General features: G+C 36.8%; 1 protein-coding gene across 1 annotated transcript in view; it reads right to left on the bottom strand.

Moving 5' to 3' along the window:
* LOC121985301 (sodium/hydrogen exchanger 6-like) overlaps nt 1-21,928 on the bottom strand; it is a 68,862-nt gene extending 46,934 nt beyond the window's left edge. Inside the window, exon 1 of the mRNA XM_042538667.1 lies at nt 21,553-21,928. Within this exon, the coding sequence (XP_042394601.1) occupies nt 21,553-21,754 (202 nt within the window). The 5' untranslated portion in view covers nt 21,755-21,928. The remainder of the gene's footprint in view (nt 1-21,552) is intronic.
* Nucleotides 21,929-24,568: the final 2,640 nt, after the last annotated feature.

Raw genomic sequence — 24,568 nt, 5'->3', positions numbered from 1 at the left:
GTTGGCCCTAGGACGGATTGGTGGGGATGCTGGGGCGAGCATATTCGCCTTTTGCCACCATGTATAGGAAAATTTATTTTTAATAATCTATTGTCACAACATCCTAATGGATAGCAAGGAGCATGACACCTACCAAGAACACATCCATTTAATCCTTGAAACCTTCAGACTGAGGAGTTATTTATCAATCTAAAAAAGTGTTTCTTCTTATACTTACAGTTGCTCTTCTTTGGTTCATTATTCCTACATACAGCATTTCAGCAAACATATACAAAATTAGAGCAATCAACAATTGCTTTAAACCCCATACCCTTTAAAAGGCTCAAAGTTTCCACAAAGTTGAAACTTCCATCAAGGTTTCACTAGGAATTTTAGTACCACAAGGGCTTCCATCACAAATTGTCTTAAGAGAGAGGAGATTTTCATTGGTTTAAGTTTGTCTCTCTAACTTTTTAGGAAATCAAAGAAATGACGACTAAAGCACTTGTCCTCACTTAATCTAACCAGACAAACAATTCAAGCTAGCTTGAGATGCATCTAGAGGTATCCTAAGCCAAGAAAGGCAACCCGTTGTCTTCTTTAGTAAGAAGCTCAATAAGACTTGACGGCACCTTATAATAAAAAAACTCACTATTCTTCAAGCCTTAAGGCATTGGCAATATTACTTATTACTAAATGAATTGATATTGAAGCCAAATCACAAAGCACTTAGTTTCATCCAATCACAAATAAAGTTGAGCTCCAAACATGTTAGATAGGTTAAGTTCCTCTTAAGGGTATACTTTCATCCCAAAGCACCAACCACTAGAAGATGGCAAACTCACACACACATAATATGAGTTATAGGCACCCTACACAAAATGGAATCACAATAATAAGATTTAAACACTTCGAGGGAGAAGTCCCTGCATGTCTTGACGATATTTTTTCAAGACCTCTAAAATGGAAACTACCACAATTGACTTTGTAACTAAAGATAGCTACCTATTTCATAGTGTTAGCTATTTTTTGCAGATCCTATGGAAACTATTTAGCACCAAACTCAAGAATTTATTCGCAATTTCAAATGACATATAAACTAAGGTGATTAATCATAGTTTTAAAAATCTACAAAGTGTCTAGTAGAGAAAAATCAAGAATTTGGAACTCTACTTTACCAAATGATTTCTTATAATAATTCTGTAACTCATTATGCAAGTAAAAATCCAATTGAGATTATCTAGTTAAAGCTTGTCATCCAATAGATTTAGTTTCATTAATACTAATTTTCTTGCCTGCCACCTTCCACCTTTCTAAGACAACTGAGAGCTTTTTTGAGTATATTCAAGAAATCGATATTGATGTGAGGAGAAAACTCACACTAATAGCTTTTATAAATGTCATGTAGATCCACATTATAGACAAAAGGAATAAAATGTAGGAAACTTGCTTTATATGCATTCACGTTGATTTGTTTGCAAAAAAATGCTTAACCTACCTCCTAAATTAAACACTAGTCTAATCAACATAGAAGATCTAATATCTTACAAAGAGGACATTTAAGCGCCTTCTTTATCAATTGATTTATTCAAAGATTGTAGCCCTAACGCTCTGACTCCATCTCTCCCTCAATGTAGCCTACTGATATGATTGTGAGGGTCATCGACAAGCAATGCTAGCTCCCTATCAAAGCACAAGAAGATAACTAGTTTAGTGGAAAGGTATTCCAATATAGAAGATGATTACGAGATGCATAGGTTACAAAAGAAGAATTATAATGCATAGTTCCTAACTTATTGAGTGAATGGAACAAGAACCATCAAAGTCATCTCCTACAAATGCACCTTTGATCGTTCACTCTGCGTCTATGCAAGGCATCATAAAACATGATTGAACATCTTCCTCACTTTTATGAGAGGTTCAAGTTCTTCTTAACAGGGAATATGATGTAATTAGGAATTCTTTAAAAGGTTATTTAGATTATTTGAGATTTATGTTACAGATTATATAAATAAAAATAAGAAAATATAGGGATATGATTTACCTTGATTGCAGGATATATTTTACCTTGATCGTAGAGATTTGATTAAATCTATATACTCTATATATGTATGAGATTGATGAATAAAAATATTTTTTTTTAATTCCTCCAAAACTTCTTAACATGGTATCAAAGTAAAAACCCTAGCCGTCTCTCCAAACTATAGTCGTCATTCCAAACCCTAGCCTCCTCTTCTCTTCCATTATTGATCGATGCCGACAACTCTTCTATTCCATTATCCACTACTCGCCTAGGAGGAACCATCGACATCAATCTATCACCCAAATTTCAATCATCCAAATCTCTGCAAGTGAGCCACATGTGCATTATGAGTTTTCTAGTTCAGTTCCACGTGACGGCATGTGAAAGAGCGTTGGTTACCATAAACCTCTTCGATTGTCACTATTCCATTTACAACATCTTCACGTACCTAGTGGCGTCAACATCTATTCAAGTGTGGGACATTTTTGTGTAATAGGTTCAGAGTTTTTTTAGTATTTCAGATTTAGTTCCTTGTTTTCCTTTATTCTTATCATTCTTTGGTAATATAGCTGAGAAGAAATTTGTCACGATCTTTGTTGATGAATGTCACCCCTCTACCAATCACCCTAGTCAAGGGAAGGATGATGATTATACTGTAACATCCTCTATTTCTGATCTTAATGAATTTGTTCTTGTTATGTCACCCATACAACAAGTTTATTCTCGGTGACATATTCCTCTTGATCCATATCTTGCTCCAGCTTATTCGTTAGCACAGTTTCAAGTGATGATCTATCAATTGCTCTTTGCAAATGTAAACGTTAATGTACCTATACAATGTCTTCTTTTATGTCTTATAATCACTTATCATCATCTTGTTGTTCCTTTATTGCATTTCTTGATTCTACATCCCTTCCTATAACTATTCATGAAGCTTTATCTCATCTGGGTTAGCATACTACTATGATTGAAGAGATGAATGCTTTGGATAACAATAGTACTTAGACCCTAGTCAAATTACTACAAGGAAGAAGGCAATTGAATGCAATTGGGTGTTTATAGTTAAAGTCAATCCTGATGGGTTTATTGCTCGATGGGTTTATTGCACGACTAAAAGTCTGTTTTGTTGCTAAAGGCTATGTCCAAAATTATTAAATGGATTATTGTGATACTTTTTCTCCTATTGCTAAACTTATTTCTGTCGAGTTCTTTATTTCTATAGTGGCCACTCAAAATTGGCCCTTACAATCCGTTAGACATCAAAAATGTTCTCCATGGTGATCTTAGGAGGAAGTCTATATGGAGCAACCGTTAGGCTTTATTGCTCAAAGAGAGTGTGGGAAAGTTTATCAACTTTGTAAATTCTTACATGGTTTGAAGCAAAGTCCTTGTGCCTAATTTGGCAAATTTAGTTAGGCAATTGTGAAGTTTAAAATAAAGAAATGTAAGTCTAATCATTTTGTATTCTAAAGATAATCAACAATGGGCATCATCTTGTTGATTATATATGTGGACGATATTGTCATTCCTGGGAATGATATTGTAGATATTTTATCTCCTAAATCATTTCTTCACAATCAATTTCATATAAAGGATTGAAGGATTCTAAAATACTTCTTGAGTGTTGAGGTAACAAGAAGTAAGAAAGGAATCTTCTTATCTCATAGGAAATATGTACTTGTCTTAGTCTGAGACAAGAAAATTAGGAGCTAAACCATATAATACTCCAATGACTCCTAAGCTGCGACTCACAAAAGATGGTGAGTTATTTGAGAATCATGAGAGTATAGAAGATTGGTTAAAAAGTTAAATTATCTCATTGTGACTCGTCCAAATATTTGTGAGTAGCATATGGTTTCTCCAACACTTAATCATTAATGAAAAAAATTCAACGAGGCTTGATCTCTATAGGATATGTGAAAACAAGAAGACACCTGGGAGTTATTTTCACAAAAGCTTTAAATAAGGTTACGGTAGATTAACTTAGTAACAAATTTGACATGATCAATATTTATGCTCCAACTTGAGGAATGTTACAAATTATATAAATAAAAATAGGAAATATAAGGATATGATTTACCTTGACTGTAAGGATATTAATTACTTTAATTGTAGGATTTGATTAAGTGAAGAGAAGCCTTGGCGCAACGGTAAAGTTGTTGCCATGTGACCAAAAGGTCACGGGTTCGAATCCTGGAAACAGCCCCTTGCAAAAAGTAGGATAAAACTGCGTACAATGGATCCTTCCCCAGGACCCCGCATGGCGGGAGCTTCATGCACCGGGCTACCTTTTTTTTTTTGTAGGATTTGATTAAGTCTATATACTCTACATATATGTATGAGATTGATGAATAAAAATAATAATAATTTTTCCAAAATTTCTTAATAATTTATTTTTAAAAAATAAGTAATTTAAATTAAGTTGAGAATTTGTTAAATTTTTTAGGTGACTAAGCTGTATTTTTATGAAGAACTAGTCTCATTGTCAATTTAAAAAGGGGTTAGGATGTGTTACGTTGGATTATCTTTTAACTATTAATATTTTTCCTCCTTTGAAAGGTTGAATTATTCACCATGCTAAATTAGTGCAATTCATCTTAGTAGGCATTTACATCATTGCTTCATTTAAAAGGGTGAAGTAGTGGATTTATAAGGCTAGTGTAGAGCAGAAGTTGGGTCTTCCAACTATATTATATTCTCATATTAGCCTCATGTGCATTTAGTTTATTTATTTCCATTGCATTATTATCCCATTGATTATTACACATATATTTGCAATTTACACCAATTGCAAGTGAGAAAGAGAGGACTAGAGAGAGATGCTCTCCCTAGGGTTCCAACCTAGCTGCCTTCCCCCCTCTCTCTTGATCATTTGATTTCACAATAGGATATAGGAGCACTTTCTGGCTTCCTACGTTTTTTTATTTGAGGTCATGCATGGTTGTATCTGGTGGTTCCGTTGGAGACCAAGGAGAAGCTGATATTCCAAGAGTTCCAGGGGTTTTGTAGGTGAAAAAGGAGCGCTGGTGCGGGGCTCACCTTGTCAGGCCATGCAAAGTTGCGGTAAGAACCGATGTTGTGGTGAGAGGTCTAAACTTCAAATGGTCTAGAATATATCACCAAAAGTCAAGGCTGTTTCTTTCATCTTTTTCCCAGTTCCCATTTCTAGTGGCATTCTCCATCTAAAATGATGAGAACGGCCCAATGGGAAAGAAGAAACTCATGAGTAAAGGAGTGTCTGCTACACGGTGAACGGTTACTCCCCATTTGCAGGAGGCAGACTTTCCAAACTTATAAGAAACCGCACAAAAGAGTGAGGGCTCTAAGGAGGATGAGGAAGAAGATGGAGTTGGAAACAGTGGGGATGCACAAAACAAGTATGTTGAATCGCTGAAGAGGAATTCTAGGCAACCTAGAAAGGAGACCTAGTGGCACTTATTCAAGGATAACAGAAAACAACAAGGGGGCTATGGTTTGGAGTTGCTACCCTCAGAAGATGAGATTGTTAAACCACCAGATACAGTCTTTGATGGAAGGAGATTGGGGATATTGCCTCGTTGGCTAATTCCCCAATAGGTTTCCTGAAGAGAAATAGCATTAAAGTTGTGTGAATCGGCGCTGCCGCAGGGTTGCGCGACCCTTCAGCCATGGCCACGAGATTGCATGACTCGTCCGACGCGACCACGGTGGTCGTGCGACCCCTCTACAGCGGTCACAGGGTCGTACGACACCTCCGCTACGGCAGCGGAAAGATTATGCAACCCCTCCGCTGTTGTTACTGGGTCAAGCGACCCCTCCACTGTGGCCACGGGGTCGTGCAACACGTAGCAGTTGTTGCGGGTTTAGTGTCGGGGTCGTGCCGGTACCAGGACGGAACGAGATGTTTTGCCCTCTCAGCACAGCACTTTAAACCACGGATATTGACATATATGGGCTGCTGATTTACTTGGCTAATGGCCATATCTATAGAAATTGGACGGTGCATTCATCAACAATCCTAGGTTGGAAGCCGAACTATGTAGCTATGCTGAATTCACTCCTCCGGGCTGCCTCTCTGATCATTCAATGTGTTTAGTGTCAGATTTAGGCGGTGACACTCGCATTCCCAAACCTTTCAAGTTTTCAACATGTGGGCCAATCACGCCACATTTTTGTCACTCATTGAAAGCAAATGGTCAGCCTATAAGCAACAATTTCATCAAGGCACTGCCCAATACAAGCTCCTGCAAGTTCTTAGCCTCTTAAAGCTTGATCCGAAGCAACTGAACACTGCTCATTTCCAGCATCTTGGTGAGGGCAGCGTCAATAGATGGAAGACGTGCAAGCTGCAGGTTTGGACACCGGTCGCATGGAGGATGGCTACAAGCTCTTACAGCAGAATACAGCCCAGCTAAGTGCAACAGAACACAGTTTCAACATGCAGCATGCCAAAGTGGGCTACTTCAAGCAAGTGGACCGAAACTCAGCCTATTTCCACTCCCTTGTCAAGCGTAACAACCGCCGAAACGAAATCACAGCAGTAGAAAAACTCGATGGGAATCTCACTACGTCATTTGAAGAGATAGTGCAGATTTTTACTATGCATTTCCAAACTCAACTTGGCACAACATCCAGCCGGCATCCTCTCTCACAGCAACTATTCCAATCTGGTCGGACCCTCATTCCAGATCAACATGAGCAACTTACTTGTCTATCTACTGCTGAGGAAATCAAAAATGTTTTGTTTGACATTGGGGATCAATGGACACCTGGTTTGGATGGCTATGGGTCCATGTTCTACAAGCATACATGATATATAGTAAGTGAAGATTTTATTGTTGCCATCATGGAATTCTTTCACCATGGAAGACCACTTCACCAATGGAATCATACACTTATAGCCCTCGTCCCCAAGTCTGCTCGCACTAGTAAGGTAACTGATTATCGTCCCATTTCCAGTTGATCAATGTTTTATAAAGTTATCTCTAAGATATTGGCAGGACGACTTTTGGACATCTTGGGCCACCTTCTCCATCAATCTCAGACATCTTTTGTGCAGGGTAGACTTATTACTAATAATATACACTTAGCTCTGGAAATATGGTCATAAGTGCATCTCACAACGTTCTATCATGAAGATCGATCAACAAAAGGCCTTCAACTTGGTGCATTGGACATTTCTACATGAGGCTCTCCTTGGATTGAATTTCACAGAGCATTTTATTGGATGGATTATAGAGTGTCACAACTACATCTTTCTCACTGGCCATCAATGGTGGATCCTTTGGACACTTTCGAGGAGCTAGAGGGTTACGGCAAGGTGACCCACTATCGCCTAGCTATTTGGTATATGTATTGAGATCTTTAGCAGGCAACTACAGCAGCGCACATCCCAATCGGGTTTTGGCTACCCACAGTGTGCCCACCTCAGATTATCTAACCTAGCTTACACAAATGATTTGATACTTTTTAGCAGAGGAAATACTGCATCCGTCGAGGCCTTGACCGCATGCTTGCAGGAGTTTGGACTTCGGCTTAATCACCTAAAATCAAGCATCTATCCGACGAAAGTTAACAACACGACGAGTAAGAGGCTTCTCTTCCTCACTAGCTTTCTAGAGAGTACCATGCCTTTTCGATATATGAGGATTCCACTGGCTGCGACACATCTTTAAATCAAGGTTTAAAATTTAGACATGTGCCGAGATTTCGGTCCCAGACTGGAACGATATGGTTTCGATATTTTTTATTTATATATAGTAATTATTAGATAAATATATTTATTGTGTATAATTTAAAAATAAGTCGTATATTGATTTTATATAAGTTCTCCATTATTAAAATTTTTAATATTATTAGAAAAAATAATTAAATATAACTTTATTTAAAGAAAAATTGATCTATTAATAACTTGAATTAAAATTAATATATCATAATATGTTACCTTACTAATATTAAAAGGAGTGATGTGAATCAGATGAAACCATTGATTCTTATAATATTTTACTTAGGCAACCTTTATAGTTCTTCAATATTCAGATTAAATAATCATAATTATATAAATTATTACAAAATATCATTTTATATATAATAATTATATAAATTAACTATTTATTTATTTATTTATTTAATAATTTAAATAATATATATTTAAAATAGTAAAAAAAATTAGTATATCAATTAAACATTAAAATAGTAAAAAAATACAAATAATTTTAAAAAATATCAGAATATAAATTTGATTTATTAAAATTTTTAAATAAAATTTAAAATAGTAAAAATAATTTAAGAATATTATTTAATAAAATTTATTAATTTTTAAAAAACTTTAAATATATTTTTTATATTTTATTGGGATAATTTAATTAGGATTTATGAAAGCCTCTTGAAAATATCACACTTCAATGAGAATTGTTTGATTTATTTAAATTGTAATATTAATTTTGCAAAGTAACGCCCCCGACGCCCCCACGACACCTTTGACGAGCTGCGGACGCCTCTGACGGCGCCGGAGGCGTCTGACAGCACCGAAGGCATTCGACGACGCTTCCGACGACGCCAGAAGCATCCTGCGACATTTTCGGCTAAGCCAAAAAACATCGCATCACGACGCTTGCGGCAACCGCGATGCTTCAGGTGCCCCACAACGCCTCCAACGGCACCGGAAGCATCCGATAATGCATCGAGATATCAAATTACACCCCATGTTGGATTCCCTGATCCGTCATATCAACGTCTAGCCACGGAAGGCACTGTCTTACGCTGGCAAGGTGCAGCTTATAACATCAATACTTCAGGGCGTCGAGTGCTTTTGGCTATCTATTCTACCTTTACCTCAAGGCATCATTGATCACATCTACAGTATTTGCAAGTCTGTTATGTGGACGTCCAAGGCTCCAAGCATCCTCCTGTATCATGGACAGATATGTCAGACCGAAGGACAAAGGTGAATTGGGTCTCGGAACTTGCGAGCCTAGAATTTAGCTCTCCTAGCAAAGGTATTATGGCACACAAAGAGGATGCATTCTAGATCAAGTGGGTACGTCATACCTACTTACTCACATTGACATTTGGGTGTGGCTCGTTCGGATTCCCCGTTGGTAAAGTGATTGTTGCAAATATGGGATCTCATATTAGCGACTCTGGATCACCAGAGGCTGCTCGACAGCGATTGGTAGATTGGTTTGCGTAGGATGATGGGGTGGTCTTACGACTTCTTCAAGCATCTTAGTCCTAAAAAGTCGTGGGCTCGGATTGTGTTCTGGATGTTGACGCAGAGTCGGCTTCCCATTAGAGATCGGCAAGACTACTTGAAGAACAAACAACACATTTTTTATTGTAGGTGATGGAGACACAGGAGCACCTATCTTCAAATGCCCCCTCCCCCCATTACAGATTTGTGACGGAGGATCAAAGATTAGCTTCATATGCGGCAAGAGATGTCCACCTACCGGCGGACAATGAGAGTCTTCGGGCGGAATTACCATGGGAGCGGGACTGTTACAAAGGCACGTCATCTTGCCTTGTCATCTATGATCCATTATGTATGGAGAGCCCGAAATAGTAATTTCTTTGATGAGGGATAGTTAGATGTTGAGAGGATATACAAGGGTATACATCTCCATGCATATAGGACTTTAGGTGTCTACTATGATCTAATATTTCGCATGAGTAATTTCTAAAGTCCCATTTTGTGCATTTTGATACATGCTATACAATTTTACTTATCCAAAAAAAAATAAAGTTGAAGTTAGGATCTCGGAAAGCGTCTCATGCTCAGTGGGGGTGGAGGATTTTAGGCCAATAGGATGCTGTAATGCGACTTATAAAGTCATAATAAAACTGCTGGCTAGAAGGTTATTAGAGATTCTGGGTTCCGGCACAAATAGCTTTTTTCATCAAAGGGAGAAAACTGGCTGATAATACACAGCTAGCTCAGGAGCTGCTCAAGTAATACAGCAGAAAGAGGATCTCACCTAGATGTATGATAAAGGTTAATCTACAAAGAGTATATGATTCTGTCAGCTGGGAGTTTCTGAGAGATGGTCCGTCAGGCTTGGGGTTTCCCCATAGTTTCATCAAATGGGTAGTGGAGTGTGTGTCAAGTATCCTACTCAGTGAAGGCGAATGGGAGTTTATATGGATATTTCAAAGGAAAAAGGGAGCTCCAACAGCGCTGTCCCTTATCTCCGAATCTTTTTCTATTGTGCATGGAATACCTATCCAGACTGCTAGGGCAGAGGACCGTAAATTCTGATTTTAACTACCACCCAAGATGTGGTAGTTTGAAGAACATGCATCTGGCCTTCAAAGGTGATTTAATTCTCATGGCACATGGAGATATCACCTCAGTTAGAATTCTTCTCCAACGACTTTTAAATGTTGGAGCAGCTTCTGGGATGAATGTGATGTGATGAAGTCAACCTTTTATACAGCATACATAGTTAGACCAGAGCTGAAGCAAATTCAGGAGCTCATACAGATTCTGAGGGGCACTCTACCATTCAGGTATCTGGGTATCCGGATATGCCACTGGATTCAACAAAATTGAAAGTGATGCATTATGCTCCACTACTGGTTTGGATAGCTAACCTCATCAATCCATGGACTAATATGACCTGATCTTCAGCCAAAGCAGAGTTGATCAGAATAGTGTTGCAGGGGGGTGGAATGTATATGGTTCTCCATATTCCCAATCCCTGCAGTGATCATATCTCGAATTACTCATCTGTGTAGATTGTTCTTGTGCGGAGTGACGAGGTAACTGGTGGCATGGAAAGAGATGTGTTGTCCCAAAGAGGAAGGGGGCCTAAATTTTCAAGACTCTAGGAGCTGGAATCTAGCTTTGCTTACCAAGATGCTATGGAATATTCATGCAGAAGCAGACTCGCAATGGGTGAAGTAGATCCAAGAATTTTACCTCAATTTTCACTCAATATGGGAGTGGCAACTGCAAAATGGCAGCTCACTGATCTTCAAGTAGATTGTTGAAATTGGCAACACCCTTCTGGAAAGAACAAGTTCGGTAGATACAGCAATACATCTCATGTCAACTTGGTGTTTGGAAGGCAGATTGAACATAGTTAAAGTTCATGACTTTTATAGACAAATGGGCCAACAACAGCAACCCATGAAACTGATTTAGATTCCTACATCCTCCTGAAACAATCATTCATTTTATGGCTAGGGGTGAGAGAATTCCGCAACAATGAGGTAAAGACCTTAGACCATGTAATTTTTCGGATATGAGATCATGTGGAATGAATGGGGTCATGTTCAGGATTGGATGTTTATTACTCATCAAATGAGAACCTTAAGGAGTGTTATTAAATGGTTGATGGAGGCTCAAGGCACAAGTTGGAGGAGTCGGGCGAAGAAGATTGTTTTTGCTTGCACGGCATATCAATTATGGTTGACTCGTAATAAACGAGTTTTTGAGAGAATGGTGTGTGCTCTAGATGGCATAATATGTTTAAAGTGCAAGTATATAAGATTTTGTTCTTATTGTATCCCGAGGTTCAAAGATTATATGAATAATGGATTATTGGGGCTCTAATAGATTGAGAGAAGATGGATAGGGTATAAGAAATGTAATAGAGTGAAGGTGTGTTTTGGGTCTTGTACATGTTGAAAAAGGACAAGGGTTGCGTGTTAGATTGTCAGCCAGCATGAGCAAATGTTCAATGAATGGATCTATCAAACTATTGTTCTAATGCTAGGATGTTCTCCGAAATAAATGCGTTGCAGGTGTAACTATAACATCTCAGCAAATACCATTACATCTCTATGAGAACTCGGGTGCAATGTTAAATATGCAAAAGTTAGCGTTATAGCCGTCTTGGCAAGAATCGTTGCATCTCTATGAGAACTTAAGTATAGTGTTAAATATGCAAGAGTCCTCACACCATAGATTTGGTAAAAATAAATATTATAAGAAAACTAATTGTCTAAGAATTGGAACATGGAATTTAAAAACGCTCACGGGTAAAACAATGGAGATAGTAGATACGATGATTAGGAGAAAAATTAATATTATACAAAAGACAAAATGGATAGGAAAGAAAGCAAAGACGATAGAGAATTTGAATTTTAAGTTATGGTACAAGAAATGAAATAGGTATCGTTGTTGATAGTTCACTAAAAGATGAAGAGTAGGAGTAATTAAAAAGGAGGATAGGATTATAGCACTCAAGATAGTAATGACGAACGAAATTATTAATATAATGAACAAATATGCACCTCAAGTAGGATTAGATGAACACACCAAATCTAAATTTTGGGGCGATCTAGATGAAGTATTAGAAAGCATTCCACCAACCAAAATGATTTTAATAAGAGAAGATCTAAATGAGCATGTAAGCATGAAAAATGAGGAATGTGATAGGGTGCATGGGGTTATGGATTTGGGACAAGAAATGAAGAAGGAAAAAATTATATTGGATTTTGCGATAACATATGACCTTATACTAGCCAAAACTTTTTTTTAAGAAAAAAGAAAAACACTTGATCATGTTCAAAAGTGGGAATAATAAATCACAAATTAACTTTCTTATGGTTAGGATGAATGATAGAAAGATTTATAAATATAAAATTTAACAGTCCATCATAGATTAGTAGTGTTGAATATACGCTTCAAGCATAGTATCAATAGAAGGAAAATATGCACGACTCCTAAAATTAAATTGTGAAAGTTAAACAATGGGAAGCAAAACATATTTAAAGAGAGAGTAAGAGTCCAAGTATCAGGAGAAATATACAGTGACTCAAATATGACATGAGATAAAATGGTATCAAAGTTGAAAATAGTAGTCAAGAGTGTACTCGGTAAATCAAAGAAACGTGCATGATTAAGTAAAGAATCTTAACGATGGAATGAGAAAGTACAAAAGAAAGTAAAGGAAAAACAAACAACCTTTAAGGAGTTATATATTTATAAGAACGAGAAAAACTAAAAAAAATATACATTAGCCAAGAAAGAGGCTAGAAAGTAATGAATGAAGCTAGAATGAAACTTTTTAACACTTATATCAAAAATTGGATAAAAAAAAGGGGAAAGAGATATTTACAGAATAGCTAAAGTGAGAGAGAGGAAGATAAGAAATCATATCTAAATAAAATAAATTAAAGATGATTGCAATTGAGTACTAATAAACGATGAGGAAAAAAAAGAGATGGATGAGGTATTTTCATTATATTTTTAATGAAGGTTTAGATGATCAATTTAAGTAAGTCAAATAAGTATAGTAATTTTAAATTTTTATCATAGAATTTAAACTTATAAAGTAGATCAAGCTTTAAATAGGATGCAAAATACCAGATGAGATTCCGATAGAGGTATGGAAGTGCCTTGGGGAACAAGATTAAGAAAGGAGGGTAAGTACTCTAATTTCTTTATATTGAAAAGTTATTCAACCTAATATCGAAAACTAATAAAAGGGTAAATACTCTAGTTTTCTTATATAAGAATAAAGGCAGCGTACAAAATTGTGCAAACTATAAGGGTATTAAACTAATGAGTCATACAATGAAACTATGAGAAAGAGTAATAGAAAAAAAAAACTAAGGAGAGTACAATGACCAAAAATTAATTTTGATTTATATCTAGAAGGTCGATAATAAAAGCTTTACATCTTCTTAGGCGATTATTGAAAAATATCAAGAAAAGAAGCAAGTCTTACGCACAGTATTCGTCAACCTACAAAAAGTTTATGATATAGTCCCAAGAGAAATTATATAGAAAATTTTAGAAAAGAAATGTTAGTATAGCGTATATTGAACTAATTAAGAATATGTATGAGGATATAATGACAAGTGTGAATATTTATACCGGATTTACTGAAGCATTTCTATAAAGATAGGGTTACATCAAGGATCAGCTCTAAGTCCCTATCTTTTTATACTAATCATGATGCATGTTGTTTGCAGATGATATTATTTTGGTAAATGATACACATGAAAGTTGAATCTTTGGCGAGCAATGCTAGAAGTGAAAACTTTAGGCTTAGTAAAGTAAAGACAGAATATATGGAATTTAAGTTTAACATTATTATACGTAATGAGGCAATTGTTAAGATAGGAGATGACGAGTTGTTTATAACAGAATTTTAAGTATTTAGGATCATTTTTACAAAATGATAGAGGGATTGAGAGAGATGTCTTATATAGAATACAAATGGGATGGTTGAAAGAGAGGAGAACGTCAAGTATTCTTTGTGATCATAAAGTACCTCTAAGATTTAAAGAAAAATTTTATAAAGTGACGGTTTGACCCGCTATGTTATATTAAACTGAATGTTGAACTCAAGCACATGAAAAAAAAAAATGAGAGTGGTAGAGACGAGGATGTTAAGGTAGATGTGTGGGCATACAAGGATGTACAAAATAAAAAATGAAAATATTAGAGAGAAAGTTGAGATTGCACCTATTGAGGAAAAACTTCGAGAAACGCGTTTAAAATGATATATGCATATCAAACAAGGAAGACCAAAAATAACTTGGTTAGCAACAATAAAACAAGATAAAATTTATTTAAATATAAATGATAATATAATAGAGGATAAAGCCCAATGGTGTAGAAGGATTTATATAACAAACCCCACCTAGTGGGACAAGGCTTGGATGTTATTGTCGTCGTACAGGTTTTATAGATGAATTGCATTTACATGTACATAAAAAAAAATGACAAAATCAAGTATTGTTTATTCTCACACTTTAGTTAGGTAATCATCATTCCTACAGTTGGTATTAAAGTGCTCAAACATTTGAATTAGCATTTAAGAATAATGGCTGCAATCAACGAAGCTACTACCATTTGTCTACATTTTGCTCATTTGGAATATACAGATAGACGTACTTGTGGATATATTTTGATGTGTTTATAGCACTTGAAGAGTCTTATGAACGACGAAAAGATAAGAATGGAGATCTTCTGAATGAACAAAGAAATATAAAGAGAAATACAAGGCTAATTGAAGAATGACATGCATTGATATGTGGTCGTCCTATAGAGGAGTTGAAAAGGTGAGAAAATACAAAAGCACTAGGAATATGAGGGGAAAAAATCATTGAGCTATATAAGGGCACATTTAACTTAAAGATAGCTAAGTGGGAATCTCTTAAGAGCACAACTTGACACATTCAAAGTGATGGATAAAGATATCATTACCAAAATTTCAAGATTTAAGCTTTATTGGGCCTTTGATTATTGAAGTCACAAAGCAAGACATGCTAAGGAATGCTCTAGATAAGTTTTTATGAATTTGTATAAGGTTATTGTCAAGAAAATGATGCATCTGAATGGTCAAGTTTGACTAGCTAGCTTTGAAGTGTTTAGCAAAAGTTTTTAAGTTTTGTTAAGTTTTTAGTGTGTGCATAAGTGTGAAGGACTTAACATAGTACACACATGAGTTCATGTAGTTTGCTGACTTGACATGGTTAAGTTTGTTTGTTGGATGACTCATTGCGGTTGAGTTGGTTATTTGGGTTCAATGGTTCAAAGACTTGGTATGAGGTGGACTCAAAGGGCAACAAGAAGGATGGCATGGAGCAAATTCGCAAAACTTGGTCTTTTTCGAAGTGAACTTTAGGACAGCCTAGAACAAGGTGAACTCAGGTGAGGAGAAGGATGGCATAGATTAAGCTCGTGGAGCTTAGTGTATCCAAGGAATGAAAGCCAAGCAAGAAGCACCAATGAGGTTGAAGACCTAGAGATATAAGAGCCTGAGAGATTATGTGGGTGAAATATAATGAATGGATTTATGCTTTTGAACAACATTATTAGAGTTAATATGTTTATCTAGATAGGTGTAAAATACCTAGTAACTTAGTTTAAAGCCTTCAAGAGGGGATTGTTGATCCCAAGTTGGAGTATATGCCTTAGCTCAATCCCAAAACTTGTGTAGGCTAACAGAGAGGTAAGTCAAGCAAACAAAAGGCCACCAATAATATTCAATTTACTGGAGGGTGAACCCAATCGACTAAAGAGATCAATCAATTTGATAGTCAACTGGATGTGAGAGTTCAATGAACAAAATATTTTTATTCGAGTAACAAGCAAAAATGAATGTTCAGTCTAGCCAACTAGAGGCTCTATAGTCAATTGAACAGATTACCAATTGATATATTCGTTGGTGACTCAATGGTCATTTGTGCAAGATAAATCTGTTGATGGCCATTTTATATAAGCTCTTAAAGCTTTGAACTTGTAAAGTTCCAAAGAAACATTCTTTAATTACTCCGTACAAGTGTCTACATTGCTCAAAGATTTCTCAAGGGCTTGAATAAGGTTAAAGGCTTCCTTTCAAGCTCTTAGCAACTTATTTTATTTAGCTTTGCATTTCATTATATAAGAAAGGAGGGATTTCATTATAAGCATCCCAAGGTTCTAGTAGAACATTTGTTCGATGGTTGGATACCTACAGATTATTGTGCAAGCAATTGACTAATGTAACAAACCAGTCAACTGATGGCATCTAGAAAAGCATAATCAAAGTTAGAAAGAAGCTGAAGAGCTCATGTAATAAAGGGCACCTTAGGGACTCGGAATCACTATTGAAAGTGCTCTTTTTTTTAATCCCAAGATTAACTCTCTTGCTCTCAAAAGTATTCAAATCTTCTCTTCTTCCTTATACAAAAGTTCCATTCTTATAACAAAAAAGAAGTGTAAGGGATTTCTCCAACAAAAGATAGTGAAAAATCAAGGTTTGATAAGCTGTGAAATAGGGGTAGAGAGGTGTCAACCCACATTAACTAGATTGTGTTGGTTTGTAATTAATTGTTCTTTCTTTAAATTGTTTTGTTTGTATTTTTTACTACACTAATCTCTTATAGAGACGAAATCAATTAGAAGCAAATGTGTATTCACACCCCCCCCCCCCAACCTCCTCCAGCCTCTCTTAAGTCCCAACAATTGCTATCAAAGCCCAATCACTCCCAAAGACTAATTGCTATAAGGAGTAATTCTTGAAGAGAAGGCAATGCAAAAGAGATATAGCACAACACGGCCCCCATTTTTTTATGGCACAAATTTTACACATTGAAAAGATAGGATGGAGTATTACCTTATGAGTGACATTGAAAATTTGTATAGTGCCATGGAAGGATTTGTAATGATAGTGGACGAATTCAAAGTGCAACTACCTTCTAAGGATTGGACTCACAAAATGAAGAGGAAAGGGCAAGCAAATGCAAAGGCAACAACTCTCCAATGCATATTGTCTTAAGAGCAACTCAACAAGTTAAGACACTTCACAAGTGACAAAAAGCATTGGGATAATCTCATTAAGCTTCATGAAGATATAAGAGATTCTAGAATTGTCAAACGAGACTTGCTTGTCAATTAATTGTAAAATTTCACTATGCGAAACTGAGAAAATGTAAGCCAAATGAAAGGGAGGTTCAAGGAGATCTTGAATGGACTCTATATCATCAAGGATAAGATAGAAAATAGGGACTGCATATTTAAATCAAAAGTTAGTGTGACATGTTTTGAATGCAATAAGAAGGGGCATACAAGTCAGAGTCTCAGGAACTTCAAAAATGAGAAAAAAAAATCCAAAAAACAACATAAAAAGAAAGCATTCAAAGCCACTTAAATTAACTCTTCATCATCAGAGTCATCAAAGGAAGAAGAGTTTGCAAGGTGACATGGCACGTGGCTTTCATGACCATAGATGATGGGGTGAGAGCTCTAGTGAGGAGGAAGAAGAAGTTTCATCTTCCAAGGAACAACTATCGTCTAGCAATGATGAGGTACTCTCTCCCATAGTACATAAATTTATGAAACTATAGCATGTTTTAAGCAATTCGTTAGCTAGGTTTAAGGATAGGGTTATGCCTCTCCAAAAGGAGCTTAGAGATCTTAGGGGGAGACTTCTTCATCTTCTATTGACAAAGGTCAAGAGGGAAATTCTTCTTAAGTTGAACAACATAAGGAAGAAAATTCCTCTTTAAGGTTACAAACCGATGAATTAAAGAAAAGCTTGGAATTGTTTTGTTTGGGTTCCAAGTATCTAGAAACAATACTTGGGAGTCAGCAGGCCCTATAGTAAGGCGGGTATTGGCTATAAGCCAAGACAAAAGGAGATCTCATATGTATCATTGACTTGTAGGAAATACCTCCTTCATGCCTAAAACTATCACTAAAAGAATTGCTAGGTTTAGAGTAGTCAAAGCTTAGGTAGGGTTATAAATGAAGCAAATGTTTATGAACAAGCTTGGTGTTCGTCTTGATAAGAGTTTGTTTATATTCGTTTATTACACACAAATTCAATTAAACGAACAAGCAGCTCGTTAAACTAAACAAACAAGCTTGAACACATATGTGTTCAGCTCATTAATGTTCGTGAACAACATTTGTAAATAGCATTCGTGAACAATATTCGTGATTAACATTCATGAATAACGTTCATGAACAATATTTGTAAATCATGTTCATCAATAAAACTCTTATCAGCATGCTCAATAAACAAAGAAAGTTTCAAAATGAACAAACAAGTTTGTAACCAACCAAACAAACTTAAAATATAAAAGTTTCAAACAGTCAAACAAACTTAAATTGAGAGCTCGATAACATCTAAGTGAACCAAGCTCAAGCTCAAGTCAAGCTTGAACCAAGCTCAAGTTCATAAAAAAGAAACTAGGTCAAGATTGAACAATCATTTCAAAAGTTTGGTTCATTTTAGGCTCAGCTTGGTTACCATATAAAACAAGCTTGAACACCTTAAAACTTGGCTCGGCTTGGCTTGTTTACAGTTCTAAGCTTGGGTACCCAAGCTGTTTGGTTAACTATATAAAACTTAATGGATCTTAGGTACCAAAGGATTTAGTATTTCATAGTAAGTACAAGTCAAGGTACAAACCAACGAATTCCAATAAATAAATATTGGATAATGGGTGCTCTAGGCACATGATGAGAGATCATCAGGACCACCTTCAAGCACAAGAACAAGGAAATGGTATCCTTTGCCATTAGTGGAAAGCTCAAAGTGATAGGTTTAGATAATATTGAACTAAAATTTTTTCATTAAGAAAGTACTTCTAGTAGAAAACATAAAATTTAACTTAATATTAGTCAATTGTGTGACAACAGGTTGTTGAGTTTCACTCAACCAAGTTCACCAAGTGTTTGGTAAAGCACAACAACCTAGATACTATCATGCAAGTAGGACATAGGAAGAATATTATATATGTTATAAATCCTTGCTTGTGTTTCTAAACTTTCTAGTGAGTGTCTCATGAATCGAGAAGAGGGAGAATGGTTGTGGTATACGAGATTGGCACACACCACCATGAGGCAAATCTCAAAGTTATCCAAGAAGGACTTGGTGAAAGGCCTGTCAAATATACAATACATCAAAGACAAAATTTGTGACGTGTGTCATTTGAATCATAATGTACTTTCCGTTGAATAGTAGTAAATATTATTTAGCTATAATAGATTATTACACTAAGTCTTGTGTTCATTTTTCTAAACATAAGAATGATAACCTAGAAACGCTAGCTAGATTTTATAAAAGAGTAGAAAACAAAAAGAATCTCAAAATAAACTGAATTCGGAGTTATCGTTATGATAATATGAGAATTCTAGTTTTCCAAAATTTTGCAAGGAAATTAGGTATATGCGTGAGTTTTCTTGTCCTAGAACACCTCAACAAAATAAGATCGTGGAGAGAAAAAACCAAGCCTTACAAGAGGCGGTTAGGTATGCATACTCACTACCTAGTTACCTTTGGACTAAAGCAATTAATGTCGCATGTCATATTAAATATAGGATTTATCTATATAGGTTTTTAGGAAAAAACATAGACCTTTGGTATACAAAAGTTGATCTTGTAGTTTCAATTGAGCATAGAATCTTATAGTTTGAAACTCTTAAACCAACTTAGTATATTTAATAGTGATGCCAATTAACTAAAATCATGTTATCAAAAAAATGTCCACGCAAGAATAGGACTAAAATCTTATCACCAATTCAATACAACTAAAATCTTATCACCAATTCTTATTGAAGCCCTATATAGAACTAGTCTTGTGAAGGGATAAATGATCTGATATCCATAAGAGGGGAATAGGGCTTTGTCAGCAATGATGCAACCAAATCTTTGTGATAGACAAACCATTGAAGAAAATTCAATGGGTAATAAATGGGTAGTTGGTCAAAGGAGTATACTTATACATGGCTAAATCAAAAATAAGGACCGAAAATTATTTGGTCTAGCCATAACTGGGATTGACTCAAAGCACTTTCTGCCAAAGGTGGAGGTTTTGAATTTGTACAATGACATTGTTTGGAGGGGTTTAAGGGGTTTAAGGGGCTAAGGGGATTAACCTTGTCACGCCTACCTAATTGGGAATTGTATAATATCCATTGTAATGTGTGACCACTTTGTGGTCAACGAAAAAGATAAGAAGAAAAGCACTTAATATGTGAGTAGTTCTGTAGAAAAACTTTCATTCAATTAATGATGATAAGTGGTTCAATGTACAAGAATAAGATAAGTTTCTAGAAATTCCTAAAGTGATTTGAAGTAGCATAGGTGTGAGATCTGATTTTACCCATATCCCTAACAAAGGATTTACCATATAACAATTTTTTAGTTTAGCCACAGCTATGAGCCATTCCCCCTATGAAACCAAGGTACTATACATGGTTATTTATACTCTAGCCCACCTCGTACTCTTATACTATGTAAATTTTAGTTAAAGTCATGCCAAAAGATATGGTTCAAGAGTTGAACACGCCAAGTAAACTTAAAATTAAATATGTAATAACTTATTTTATTTAATTTTGAATTTTGTATTAGTAAAAGACACAACTCTTTCACTCCAATTGGTATATTGAAGAGGTATTTGTACACTATAAAAGGAGATAAAAAACCATTGACATTTGGCACTATAGGAGAGTCTTAATCTGTATTGCCCTCCCCTATATTTTTTTTTTCTTAAGTGTTTTTTATATTATATTTCTTATGTGTGTATATGGCAAGTCTCCTCACCAACATGTCTGACAGTAGAGATTATTCTGATTTTATCCTTGAGATAGAAGGTTTGGAACCAGACCCACAGAACCAGACTAACAATTGGACTTAGGATCATGAGCTTTGATTTCGTTTTGGGTTTTTCACCAATATTTCTTATTTCTATGCATTAATTTTGTGTTTTGATTCGAGATATCTCTTGATCAGTATATGCTACGTGCAAATCAGCAAAAATCCATATTTTATATAATATGGCACAGACAATAATTAACCAGGCGTCCATTTGAAAGCACTGATTAACTCCAGTAACTGTCTCTCTTTTTTTCCATACAAGTAACTCAGCCTATAATGAAATTCTCGTAGATTCGAACTCATCTGCCAAGACATGTCCAAGAAGGGAGGGTAGGAGGGTGCGTGAGCATGTGAAATCATGAAAAGAATCACACAACATACAGAGCGGAATTCTATACGCAAATGCCTAGTTATGATGTAAAAAAGATCAAGCAAGCGAAAGGACTTGGTAACGCCCAGAAAAAGGATTTTGAAAGACAAAACGTAAGTGAATCCGACCTTTCTTTGTTCTCAAGCCATTACCTATGAGAAGGGAGACGCTTGCCTCCGGTAGGTAGTAAAACTTGCGGCGACGGAGGAGGTGGCCGACGAGGAAAGAAAGAATCAGCATTGATATCTGGAGCAGGATCCCTAACCCCGCCGCCTGCTGCTCCTCGCCCGGGTCCGGAGGCGGCAGGATTCCGGGAGCAGACGCCGACACCTTCAAACCCGACGTCGTCGGCATTGATCTCTGTTTTGTCGAGCCGATCGATCTCTATCTGTCTTCGTTAATCCCAAATCCTCCTTAATTTCCTCGTTGCGTTCTCCTCTCCCCTCTCTCTCTCTCTATATGTTCTGCTCTTCTCGCAAACGAAACGAGCAGCAGCGGGCGGAGGCCGTTCAAAAATGAGGCGGACGATGCCGATTCACCTTCCCGGGACTACACGCAGGGGAACTAGCACGAGTAGTGGATCATCCACCGTCAGCTCTTTGAGGCCAGAAACGTAAGAAGACGATAGCCGTAGATGGGTTAAGACTTGGGCCCACGTTCCCGATTCCACGTGGCGGACGGAAATGGCCGTGTTATTGGGAAGAGCGCTCGTCGTGGAGCGAGAAGTCAGCGGATTCCGGATCCGTGCATCCACTGGAACGGGTGCGGGTGGCCCGGCAAAGGAGCGGGAACGAGATTTCGGATACTGCTAACGTTTTATTTATTAATGTGATATAAAACAGGTAAAAATAGAAAGGGAATTATTGATTATCAGTGCTTCTTTTTAAAAATAAAGTCAGGAAGATGCGTTATTATCTTTACTAGAGGGATGTTATACTCCACGTCTCCACATTTTACGAACATCTTCTACTCATTTATGTTCTGTTTCCTTAAGGGCGGAGGAGAGAAAGAAATTTGAAGGAAAAATAATCTTTTGAACGAAGGAAGGGAGAGACAAGAAGAGAAAAGAAATAAAGCATGCGGAAAGCTTGTGGATGGAAGAAGGGAAGAAAGCAAGATCCGCGTGAAGCGCGGTTGTGCAACGTCGCTTGTGAGTCATGGTGCCTGCTCACGATCGCATAGTCCCGCCCAAAGAAGTGTACATGGTCTCTAGCTTCTTCCTCCCTAATGCTCTGTTTATTTAAAGGCGTGAATTAAAAAGGAAAGGAATCATTAAAGGAAAATAATTCTTTTGAGAATGAAAGAGAAAAGAAAAAGAATGGAAGGCGAAAGAAAAGAAGGAAGAGAAAAAGATCCATCTCTCCCTCGTCTCAAAATCTTTCCTCCCAGTATCTTCGAAACATCAATCTTTGATCTGCAAAAGTAGCCAATACACCCTTGCAACTGAAAGAAGAAGTATCAACCTCATCTGCTTCTGCTTCGTGAAGAAGCCTCCCTCTAATTTCAAGCAAAACTCGCTTCGATTTATATTCCCTAACATTTCTAATCCATGTTTCTTCTATGATGGTTCGACCGTAAGTGGTCATGCTTGCAAGCGGTAGTGAGTGGCCGTAAGCACTTCAGATTTCAGAATATAAATCTGATTTTTTTAAATAACTTGGTCAGGAAATCTTAGGGTGTGTTTGGTTTGCACCGTTTTCATTTTCATTTTTTTAGAAAACGCGCGTTTTCTAGAAAATAGAAAACGACTTTTTGTCATTCTCTGTTTTTCTAGAAAACGATAGCCAATTTTTTAGAAAACGCGCGCGAAAAACGCAAACCAAACACCGTTTTTCAGAAAACGCGCGTTTTTCAGAAAATGAAAACGGAAAACGCGCCTACCAAACGCCCCCTTAAATTCTTCACTTTTTTCAATTTCCATGGCTGTAGGTTTGGTTTTGATGGGAAACACTTAAGATTTCATAATATAAATTTGTGTTTTGCCTTGTTCATCTTCTTAAGACAAGCCCTCACTTGACACGGTTATTCGAAGAATTTTTTTTGCTTGTATTTTCCTTTGTTTTTCTTTTTTTTTATTCTGTTCGATTTGAGGTTGAGGGAAAAAGGAGAATGATTACACTATAGCACCTGCTCGGGAAGCAACACGATGAGTAAAAGGAGGACAAAGTGGTAGCAACTTCTTAGATCGGATTCCAATTCCTTGTTTGAATCCAAACTCTTGGTGAGAAAAATCTGTGTGTTGTTGAATCGAGCGAGGACGAGGAATGAGCTATTCTTGTCGCAAGAGGAGGGCCATCAGCGGCTCTTGAGGTTGAGGATAGGAATGCGAGGTTAAGGACAGGGATACAAGAGACGTGATGGGAATACGTTCCGCCCGATTTTGGATGGATAAAAAGTTATTAACAAATTGATCAACGGATGATTACGTAAATCCATCCGTCTATTATTTCATAACAAATAAATGAGGGAAAGGATAAATAATTCATCCCTTATATGAAATAAATAACAAAAAGTTTTTTTCGCGGAAAATTTTCCTCGATTTTTATATCCGTCTGTCCAAGTAAACTGCCCATAAGGCGCAATATGAGAAGCTCTTCCGGACTAGTAAGTTGTGCCTCCTCTTCCTCCTTCTCATGAATCCTCGCCTCCCTTCACAAATCCATTCGTATGTGGATCACGAGGCAACTTCCCGTGCTTAGCTAGGCTCAGGGATGGATCCAAGAATTAGCGGTGCATTGGGTTGGACTAATTAAGTCAGTCGAGGACGCCATAGAAGAGATCAAGTTCATTTCACATGAGCATGGTACCATCACATTTTCCTATATACCGATTTATGAAACTGTTAAGTTAATTTACTAATAATTATATCTAATTAATATATATTGAAAATTTGGAGATCATGGCGAAAGACGTGGCAACACGACAGTGTTAGAGAGTGTACCGCCGACGATGAGAAAGATGTGTTTAGTCCACAAGAACAACGTGAGGTCATGCTCGAGCGTCTCACATAGGACCTCAATCCATAGCTGCTCGCCTCCGGCATTGACGTAAGAGTATGCCAACGTGAAGGACACGTCAATCTGGTCGTGGCAGCGGCAGCTGAGGGACTATGTCAACAACTACACTTCTGGGGGAAAGGGTCTGACCACAAAGGGAGTGGTTGTGGCC

This window comes from Zingiber officinale, chromosome 5B, assembly GCF_018446385.1.
Source record: "Zingiber officinale cultivar Zhangliang chromosome 5B, Zo_v1.1, whole genome shotgun sequence".
NCBI lineage: Eukaryota > Viridiplantae > Streptophyta > Magnoliopsida > Zingiberales > Zingiberaceae > Zingiber > Zingiber officinale.
The sequence above is the reverse complement of the archived record's forward strand: the minus strand, read 5'-3'. Positions and strand labels throughout refer to the sequence as shown.